This window comes from Melanotaenia boesemani, chromosome 2, assembly GCF_017639745.1.
Source record: "Melanotaenia boesemani isolate fMelBoe1 chromosome 2, fMelBoe1.pri, whole genome shotgun sequence".
Lineage (NCBI taxonomy): Eukaryota > Metazoa > Chordata > Actinopteri > Atheriniformes > Melanotaeniidae > Melanotaenia > Melanotaenia boesemani.
This window is the reverse complement of record NC_055683.1, coordinates 26,859,136-26,868,785: the sequence shown is the minus strand read 5'-3', so window position 1 is coordinate 26,868,785 and position 9,650 is coordinate 26,859,136. Positions and strand designations below refer to the sequence as shown.

The 9,650-nt window shown below is 36.7% G+C and overlaps 2 protein-coding genes across 7 annotated transcripts; one reads left to right on the top strand and one right to left on the bottom strand.

Moving 5' to 3' along the window:
* Positions 1 to 157: 157 nt before the first annotated feature.
* si:dkey-282h22.5 (uncharacterized protein LOC107988040 homolog) lies at positions 158 to 4,109 on the bottom strand. 6 transcript variants are annotated; one of them, XM_041971779.1, is made up of 5 exons: positions 3,937 to 4,109; positions 3,027 to 3,075; positions 2,619 to 2,720; positions 2,384 to 2,513; positions 158 to 1,739 (listed from the first exon to the last, which is right to left on the bottom strand). In XM_041971779.1, the coding sequence occupies exons 3-5, from the start codon at positions 2,710 to 2,712 to the stop codon at positions 1,460 to 1,462; spliced, it is 504 nt and encodes a 167-aa protein (XP_041827713.1). In that variant the 5' UTR covers positions 2,713 to 2,720; positions 3,027 to 3,075; positions 3,937 to 4,109; the 3' UTR covers positions 158 to 1,459. The 6 variants fall into 6 exon arrangements, with proteins under 6 accessions (XP_041827713.1, XP_041827704.1, XP_041827734.1 ...); XM_041971770.1 differs by having other exon boundaries at positions 3,027 to 3,228; positions 3,937 to 4,108; XM_041971800.1 differs by lacking the exon at positions 3,027 to 3,075.
* A 3,041-nt stretch (positions 4,110 to 7,150) lies between these two features.
* On the top strand, positions 7,151 to 8,373 carry LOC121628059 (tetraspanin-10). Its single transcript, XM_041966963.1, has 3 exons — positions 7,151 to 7,240; positions 7,347 to 7,939; positions 8,037 to 8,373. Exons 1-3 carry the CDS (start codon positions 7,151 to 7,153, stop codon positions 8,371 to 8,373), a joined length of 1,020 nt encoding a protein of 339 aa, XP_041822897.1.
* Positions 8,374 to 9,650: the final 1,277 nt, after the last annotated feature.

Below are 9,650 nucleotides of genomic sequence, written 5' to 3'. Positions count from 1 at the left end.
TTTTTAGTGTTGGATGAACCACTTTCACTTCAGAGCAAAGCTTACCTTCATTATTACTGCAAAATTATATAAAAAAAAAATCAGTCACTCAGTTATTTCAGCTGTCCAGCATTCATCAGAAATCTGATTTTATTCAACATTTCATATTTTGATTGATTTGATATTAGAACATTGAAGATATGCATTATAAACTCATGTCAGTTCTGTTTAAAGCTCATCACTCTATATTCCATTGTTAGCAGCTGCAGCTTTAGATAGCAGATATAATTGATTCTGGTTTGATGGTTTGATCCACCACTTCTTTTTCTGCCTTTACTTTCTCTGTCTAGCATAAGATTGTCTCAAACTTCCTCTTAAGATTTTCAGTACTGACATGGTGTTGGTTTGTGTTTATAATACTGTAAGCATTTGGGTTAAAATGTATTTAATGTAGAGCTGCATATGGATCTGACTTTACTCTTCTTGGTCAAAAAAAATCATATACAGATAATTGGCAATAATCATCAATATACACATACATAGAAATACATATAAAAGGATATACCAAACAACCTGATATATAAGCAGATTCAGCTTTTTTATGCTCAAGTTAAGTGTGTTGTCCAACCTTATTTTTCCCAGCAGATCATCTCATCTTCTCTGGTTTTATTTCTTTAAGTCCTACTTACAAAGCCCTTTGTACCATTTTTTATGAAAAGTGCTTTCAAGTTTAAATATTTTCAGTAATATAAAAGAGACAGTACTTTCGGTTACTGTGCTGTACTGTGTCCTGTGGTGTACATAGCAGCAGTGTGACAGATAATTTGATAAATGCTGCCACCTGCAGGACATAAAAATGTAAGAAAAATCATGTATATAATTCATGATTGCTATGTTTTTATATATCATTATATTATATCATGTACCAATCATTATGTTTTATTAGGAGTTAGAAAATGTACTCAGCAGCATTCTTTGTGTGTATGTTCTGGTTTTATGCTTGAATTTGAAAGGCCTTGTGGTCAAGGCTGTGGAAGAGATGAAAGTAGCTCCACAATGCAAAAGTGCATGCCATTGATAATGATGCTGAAATGTTTGAGGGAAGGACTTCGTGAAGCTCCCTATATAATACCTTGTGATGTGTGAAACAATCCAGAGTGTGTATCATAACTGTATGATACTCCTTTGCAAAGTAGAACTGTGTACATTGAGAATAACTCTGTGTCCTCTTTTTGATTAAAGATTTAATTGATGATGTTGGGAAGAATTTTCCCTAACAAAATAAAAAAGAAAGATAAGGATAAACTGATTTTATACATGATGTTACATCTAAACCATGCACCACTGCTGCTGTCATGTTTGCATCATATATATTGATACAATTATATAATATAATAATCTTCCCTTGAAAAATATACAAACTTGAAGCTATTTTGATACAGAAGTGTTCACATCAAACTGAGGCCATTGAGCAACAGGTCTAAGGTCTTTGTGTCCCTCTCCCCCTCTTTCTGACCAGTGTTGGTTGAGTAATAATTTTCCTAGTAGGAGCTCTCCTCTGTGCTCCCAGTGGAGACCTCAGACCGAAGCTGGGGGGCATCCTCTGTATGGGCCGCTGAGGCACAGCGAATCTGCCATCTTTGAGATCGTCCACAAAAGCTTCCACTTTGTCAAACTTTGTGGTGAGGCTCCCCAACTCATCCTTCAGAGTGTTGAACTGCCTGTAGAGGTCTCCCAGGGCATCTGAAAGAGGCTGGATCCTGAACACGTGTAGAAAAGGACGGGAAAGTTCAAATAAGTAAATGATGTCAGTGTCTGAATAAATTTAATGAACTCTGGCACTACTTGGCTCCATGAGGACCTAAACATGTGAACACTGTTGACAAGAAAATATATTCCAGAGAAGAACCCACACAAATTGGCAATATCACCACGAAAGTCACCACATGCTGTTAAATAAAACCAGACCGACAATCAGCAAGAAACATCAGAAAAATAATAACAGAGATCCATTTTAAAATATATATGAAAGTAATTAAAATTATTTTGGACCTAAATTTAAGTTTGCTGGACTCAATCTGAAATCGTTACTTGGGAATTTCCACATGACATTTACTCCTAACTGTTGATGTCAGAAAACCTGGTTCACGAGAACATGAGGCTGAAACATTTCCCGTTTTTCTCTGGCAGATTCTCTGAAGTGAGCTCATTCTCAAAGCAAGAACAAGTTACATAATTTATCATTTTGTTGGTGAACCAAGACAATGTTTGTTATTGTGACTGTGTGTCGTAATTCTTACACATTTCACCTCTTTTTAACTCCGTGTTTCAGCTTAGTGTCATGTTTTACTGTTTGGGCTTGTTGTGTACCATCTGCTGTGTACAGTCCAGAAAAATGTCACACCTGTTGTATTCAGGCAGGACAGAGGCGTGGTCATTGATCAGCAGGTCTTTCACTTGGGTTAAAATGGCATATTTCCAGTTGTCCAGTACCTGAGTCAGGTTGGAGCAAGTCTGGCCTTTGGTTTGTTCTGCTGAACACAAAAATTCATGTTAAGCATGTGCAGGCTTCGATTTATTTTAAACTGACCCGCAGATCATTTACAAACTGTTGCACAAAACAATACTTTATTCCAGACCTTTATGGTCCCAAGGGGAGATTTCCTGTTTCCATTTCTGAGCTTCACACCTTGAGATAATGCTCAACAGGACCAGAACCAGCTTGATCTTCATGCTCCCACCTTAAAAAAAAAAAAAAAAAAAACTAAAAACTAAAAATAAGTTTGAAATAAACACACTGACTTTACCAAAAATTAAATAAACTAAACTAGACAAACCATGCCTGCTCAACAGTCTTAGTTACAGCAAAAAAAAAAAAAAAAAAAACTTAAAAAAAGTTACAATAATTTTTTTAATTTTAGCTGTTTAGCTGTTTAAGTTTTTCCAGCTGAATAAATTGAGTTTGTTAGAGCAGTGTATGGATACATTTGAAAAAACTGTTGCAATAAAATGTTATGTATCCATGGAAAAAAATCTTTGAATTTTACCTTTTTTTGTGATGCAGAAAAGGTTTTTCCAGGTCAGAGCAGCAGAATCCTTCAAGAGTGACAGACTGAAAAATCATGACCTGGGCAGCAATCTCTTATAACTCCAGTAGCCATTCCCCCACCTGCTCCCATATACGTCAGTGATGCAGGGCGGTGACATAAATCCTTGCACACTGCTGCATTTATGTGCACTAAAGAAAAACTACACATATGCATCCCATATCAGGCTCTGCAGTGATGCTTCTTGCAGCTTGTGTATCTGCTACAGAGATAAATTACTCAGTCTTAATGGGAGGTCCCGAGACTCTCTTTCTATCCTCCGTGTGCCTTTTAGCTGCTGTGACTGTTGGAGGGCACAGCATTCCCAGTGAACTCTAATCCAGTGGAGGTGTTTGATGTAGTAGTATGGCTCCAGAAAAGCATTCTTGCTGAATATTGTAATGCAATCTGCTAAACATCTGGGCATGACAGACAGAGCCAGCGCCAGTCTCTGTAACTGTCAGAGGTGATCGAAACCTAAAGAGTTACAGAGTTACACACACTCAATCATAAGAAAATTTAAACTAAAGACTGGTTTCAACCTTATCAATAAAATGATTTGTTTAGTTTCTATTCAACTCTACAAGAGCCAGCAAAAAGAAAAACATACAAATCCCAAGAGATTCTCTGCCTCCAACCTTAATTCAAATAAGCTGCTGTGGAATTTACTCACTCAGCTCACTCAGCTTGACATTTATCCATCCTTTGTAATTACAAATTATTTATGTGGAAAGGATTTTACTGCAGTTCTTTTTTTTTGTCTTTAGTCTCAATATTAAGACAGGATTGAAAATTTCCATCATCATCATCCACATTTTCCTTCATTTGTGGATATTAGGAAGGTTTTACCTCAATTTGTAAAATGAAATACCTTTTGTTGCAAGAGATTCCAGCTCTATTCCGCATGAAATCACTTATCCTTGTTCCAGCTGAAAGATGGTGCTGATGTCTGCAGATAGTTGTATGATATACGGGCTCAGGCGAATTGAATCTCTCCTAAAAAGGAATCTCACTGGGCAACCGTCCCAGCCATCTGTACCACCTTCAAACTCAGAGACGTCATCGGGTCGTCTATAAGCAGTGGATACTGCTTATAGACATGCCTTTAAACACATTAAAACATTAAAACACAGATCTCAAATTAAAGTAAAAGTTTATGGAAAATTTGCATTTTTCTTTCTTCCTTTCTTTCTTTCTTTCTTTCTTTCTTTCTTTCTTTCTTTCTTTCTTTCTTTCTTTCTTTCTTACTTTCTTTCCTTCTTTCTTTTTGAATTTTCCAGTCTACTAAAAGTCTGCCTCAAATTCAACTTTATCTTCCAAACTGAAGGAGTAATATTTCCTTAAAGCAATCTGAAGACATGATGCAATAACCAGTAACAGCAGCTACACAGCTGGTATGAGGTTCTTCTGCACCACAAATGTGTTCTGTTACTGTTACTAAAAATGCATATTTATGTCCTAAAACCTTTACAAAATGTAATGAGGACTTGTCTTGTGTCAAATGTCTGCTCTTCTCTCAAACTGACTCAGTCTGGATCAATTGGCAGGTGATAAAAACCTTTTGAAAATACTTTTCTTCCCAGTGGAATGATTTATTTCTGATCATTTGGAGACATTTTCAGCCTTTGGCAGATTCTCAGATATCCACATCATCTTTTTTTTTCTTTCTTTAAGAACTTTGAGAGCTTGAGATTGGCATAATGACACAACATGATTTAATAGGGAAGAGAACTGGAGGTCAAAGAACTGTTTTTCTTTGTAATTCATCCTTTCATTTGTTTTAGTGTATTTCTGTTTGTTTGCTTGCTTGTTTTAATCCACTGACATTTTTTAAAAAAAGTTACAGTGACTAATGATTTCCATGGGAAGATCTTGTTTTTTCATGTGTTCGTCCATCTTCAGTGCTGACAACACTTCAGAAAATTGGCTTCTGTTCATAAAAGGAACTGAATAGTTTTAAATCCTCATCTTCCCTAAAGACTTATATAACAGGAAGCAATGAGATTTGTCAAATAAAGACTACCTGACATCCAAGTTCTGATTCTGTCTAAAACCATTCCCAGTAAATCTGCTATAGTCTTGAAAAAGTATTTTCATCTCTGATAATTTTCTCTTCTGCACTTTGCAAACGTAAGTTTGCAGTTCCCCTGTTGTTTGTTTCCACTACCTCAGTGGAAACATGGTGCAGATCGCAGAGAGAAGGTGTGCGGTCAGCAGTGGAAAGAAAAGTATTCCGATCAGATATGTCATTTCTTCTTTTTCTGTTTGCATATTATTGGGTTGTTACTGTTTTTCCCCCTAAATGCAACATGTTTCGGTAGTTATGGTATTTAGTTATTCTTTATTTCTATTTCCATTTATTGATTTTTTTATCAACAACACTGCAAATATACCTGTTATATTATTTATTTGTTTATTTATCTATTTTAAGTTGTCCACTTAGCCAAACCTTGATCTGCAAGCACAGCTGACAAATGTGAATAGTGAGATACAGTATTTTACCAATGAACCATGAATGAATCTGGAAAGAATGAAGTTAAGGTTTTTTGCTGCTTACCACCATAAAGCTGTGGGTACAAGTAATAAATTGTTTGAGTTTGCAGTCACATTAAAAACATTTATCTCTGCAGGTGAAATGGCTAAAAGTCTTAGTATGACAGCTATTGACAACCCATACACAGAAAGTTACTTGTAAAGTTAGTGTTAGTGAGCATGACAAGTTATAATTAGTTTTTCCATTATTATGCATTAACACAGAAGCAGAAGGACTCGTGTCCACCCACCAGTCTGTCTCTGGATGTCCTGCAGCAGTAGACTAACTTGCTTCCAGCTCCCTGCAGCTCAGTCCAGCACAGCTGGAGGAAAGAATGACTCCAGTGGTCCTGTGCAGAGCCAGAGAGTGAGATAACGAGCCCTCTGTGTTTCTGTTTTTTAGCTCAGTTCAACATCTGCTCACTCACACCACTTGTTATTGACTCTTGGTAGCACATCACTTTTAATAACTTTATCAAAGCAAAACATTGAAGACATTGTGATGTACACCCTATGTTAAAAAACTTCCCCACCTCAACTTTTACACTCAGATAAAAAAAAAAATAACAATTGCTGATATCTTTCATTATCCTATTTGGTAGGTTTTTATCTGATATATTGCTTCTGATTTTACATCTATGAAATGATGTAAAATGAAATGAAATGAAATGAAATCGGTAGTTGACCTTTTCATATTTAAATTTCTTTAATGTCGTCCAGTGGCCACTGTGAGAAAAACTATGACATATAACAGGAAGGATTATGGTATGACTTTGGTAATTGTGTAATATTAAAGTGGAATGAAGGGGAAAAAAAGTGGAATACTTAAATAAATGTACTATATTGCTGCATGTTGATTTTTGTTTCTGCTAAAATATAGTTATGTGCAGCATTGACTCTGGTGGATCCCAATGAAAAAAACTTTTTTGTTTGTTTGTTTTTGTTTTTTTTTTTATCAAAGCTGTATAGCTGGGAGATGGAAAGAGATCTACATGCTGCTCTGAGAAGCCTTAAATGATGATGTAAATGTAAATGTATAAACCTGAATTCAAGCAAGGATTATCATAAGTATTAATTATTTCATCTTCTACTTTTGTTTATATTCTTTATATGTGATCATTTTCTTTCTATTTACACCAGTCCTGGGTTTTTAAAATCTTTTTCAAATTTATTTGTTTAAATTGCACACATTTAATGCTTTTCTTATCATTCAACTGAAAAAAAATCCATTTTCCATAATATACTGCATTTTCGTGTACTTTACAGTCAATGAGACACATTACATCACAGCCAGTTTTTGTTTGAGTCAACTCACATTCACATCAAAGGTCTCTTGTTCTGGGCTCTGATAACAATCTAATCCCCTCACTGTGACTCTCACATGATGAAAAAATCTCAGGCCTCAGCGCCCTCAGGCTGCACACAGCATGGTTACCCCACCTCAGCTCACACACTCCTCTGTACTGCTTATACTCCCCTTACATTCCACTTCTTCCTGTGCTGTTCAGATCAGCTAAAGGCACAAGGAAAATCATCTCCGTCTAGTTCACAATATGCAGAATTATTTGGTAATAAAGGGGATTTCTTGGCCATGGTCGAGAAGAGACACGACGCAGAACGAGTCCAGCCCACTCATACCAAAAGTAAGTCCTTAATCTTCATTCAAAATGTTGTGCTGTGCTGAGTGAAGTTAGATATCTAAGTTAATATTCATTCTGAAAAAAATATGGTATGTCTGTGTGTTTAAAGGATGGAGCTGCAAAACAGGCTGATGAGGAGCTTGGTCATGCCACTAGTGGATATCAAACAGGGACAAACGATGGACAACACCAAAATAACCCTGTGTTTCCAAAGATTCAACCCCACTACAGTTATTCTATTATGGACTATTTCCTTAAATACTTTATGTTTCTATGCAACCTGGTGTTCACAGTGATGGGCATGGTGGTGCTTGGTCTGGGGATGTGGGGCCTCATCAGCAAAGAATCATTTGCCCAGGAGAAGATTGGCAGTATAGGCACTGACCCGATGCTAGTGCTTATGACTCTGGGTTTTCTGCTCACTTTGCTCTGCTTGACAGGGTGTGTAGGTGCTTTGAGAGAGAATAGCTTCTTACTGAAAGTGTTCTCGGCTACAGTTTTGGCGCTAATTACAGTTCAGGTGCTTATTGCCATTATAGCCTACAGCATGCAAGATCAGATTGGAGGCTACTTGCGCTCAGGCATGTTAGCCGCCATGGCACACTATCAAGATGATCTGGATCTGAGGTTCATCACGGATGAGATTCAGTCGAATCTGCAGTGCTGTGGGGCAGATAGCTACCGTGATTGGGAGATCAATATGTAAGTAGATTGTTGAATTGATAGTTCATTGTGTATTAATCTTTTCAAAGAATGCAAATAAAGGTTTTCCTGGATTTGTATCCCCTTCTTTCCTCAGACACTACAACTGCTCAGCTCCAGGAGTGCTGGCCTGTGGTGTCCCTGCAACATGCTGCGTGGATCCTTTGGAGAACGGCACGGTGTGGAACTCTCAGTGTGGCGTTGGAGCTCAGCTACTCGATGAGTTCACTGCTCAAAGTGTGATCTTCCTGGGTGGTTGTTTGGGAGGAATCTCTCGTTGGATCGAGCAGAATGAGAGTGTGATTGGGATAGCTGGAATGGTTCTGGTTGGGGTCCAGATTGTGGCTGTGTTTATCACCACACGACTACTAGAAAGCATCCACTGGCATAAAATCCACTCAGCAAGGAGAGATGAAAACAGCAGCATGCAATGACATGAGCCCTTTCTTAAGTTCTGGTATTGTTTATCTGAGTTCATTCATTTTGACCAGAAACACTCGTGAAATAAAAGATAACCTAACAAATAACAAACGAAAGGCAACATAACAAAAGCAAAAGGGAAAATATTTAACCCCTTAACTCCTGATCTGAAAATATTAAACAAAATAAATAATTTTTTTTGAGTGTGAAGTCTTTATTTGGCCCTTTAACAGTTTGTAAATGTATAAACAAAACTAATTTGTATACACAGTGTGTATGGGATGTTACTGTGTTACATGTCAGAATTATCATAGTGCGAGAGATATTCACCAGGGCATAGAAGACAAGTATCACATTTTCTAATACAGGGTTTTGAGCAAAGTTTTTACTCTATGTAAGTAATATAATACAGTAGGCATTAAATGGTTAATATTTATTTTAAAAGAAATCCCTTGTTTGAAATCGTAAGGGTATGACTTACACCACGGCTGTGCTTTAAGCATTCTAATGTGCATCATTTCTGATTTTATCAACAAGAAAATAAGCTGTCCTAAAGATCTTATTTTAAGATTGCATTCTTAACATTTTTAACCATTTATTGAGTTCCAACCAAAACAAAATTTATTCAGAACCCAAAAGGCTGGTTTCTCTCTAGAATAATATTTGAAAGAAAAAAATCTTTCCTTTCAAGCTAATCTTTCCAAAACAGCAGGTGTGCTATAATCTACAAACTAGACAGAGAAAGTCGTCTGTCAAAGATACAATGTGATGTTTCACATAATGTGTATGTTTGCATGTTAAAGGTGTGCATTAGAAAAGCTGAGAAAATTTACAAAAATATAGCAGAAAGTGTATGTTTGCACTAGAGTTTTTTTTTTTTTTTCTTTTCCCCATTAGAAGACAGTTATTGTGCATTAGGGGAGATAAAGAAGAGGAATGTGAATCAGTCTGGTGTAGTTAAGATGACAGTCACATGACTGATTGCATGAATGATCAGCTGTTTGTCCTTCTAGACAGGAAACACAATGCACCAAGTTGAAGTTGTTCTTTTATGTGGGCAAGGCAACTAGTTTTGTGTGGCATCCTCAAAGAAGTTTTTTTCCAGTCTACAACACCACAACCATGTGGCTTATAGCCTGTACTGTCGCCTACTGGCAAAACAATGCAACACCGCGTAATCACTCAAAACCAGTCAACAGAAACTAACCTGATGCATATTTTCCAAACTTTAAATTGATTTTGTAGTTTTTTTTTGTTTCAGTGTGTTGAAGAAGGGGCTGGTTTGCAAGAT

Excerpts from the sequence above, each read along its gene's own strand:
- si:dkey-282h22.5 (XM_041971779.1), bottom strand. The coding sequence starts at position 2,712 with ATGAAGATCAAGCTGGTTCTGGTCCTGTTGAGCATTATCTCAAGGTGT. Across the intron at positions 2,514-2,618 it reads CTCCCCTTGGGACCATAAAG|CAGAACAAACCAAAGGCCAG; the intron begins GTCTGGAATAAA and ends TTTTGTGTTCAG. Across the intron at positions 1,740-2,383 it reads GTCCTGCCTGAATACAACAG|GATCCAGCCTCTTTCAGATG; the intron begins GTGTGACATTTT and ends ACACGTGTTCAG.
- LOC121628059 (XM_041966963.1), top strand. The coding sequence starts at position 7,151 with ATGCAGAATTATTTGGTAATAAAGGGGATTTCTTGGCCATGGTCGAGA. Across the intron at positions 7,241-7,346 it reads CCAGCCCACTCATACCAAAA|GATGGAGCTGCAAAACAGGC; the intron begins GTAAGTCCTTAA and ends GTGTGTTTAAAG. Across the intron at positions 7,940-8,036 it reads CGTGATTGGGAGATCAATAT|ACACTACAACTGCTCAGCTC; the intron begins GTAAGTAGATTG and ends TTCTTTCCTCAG.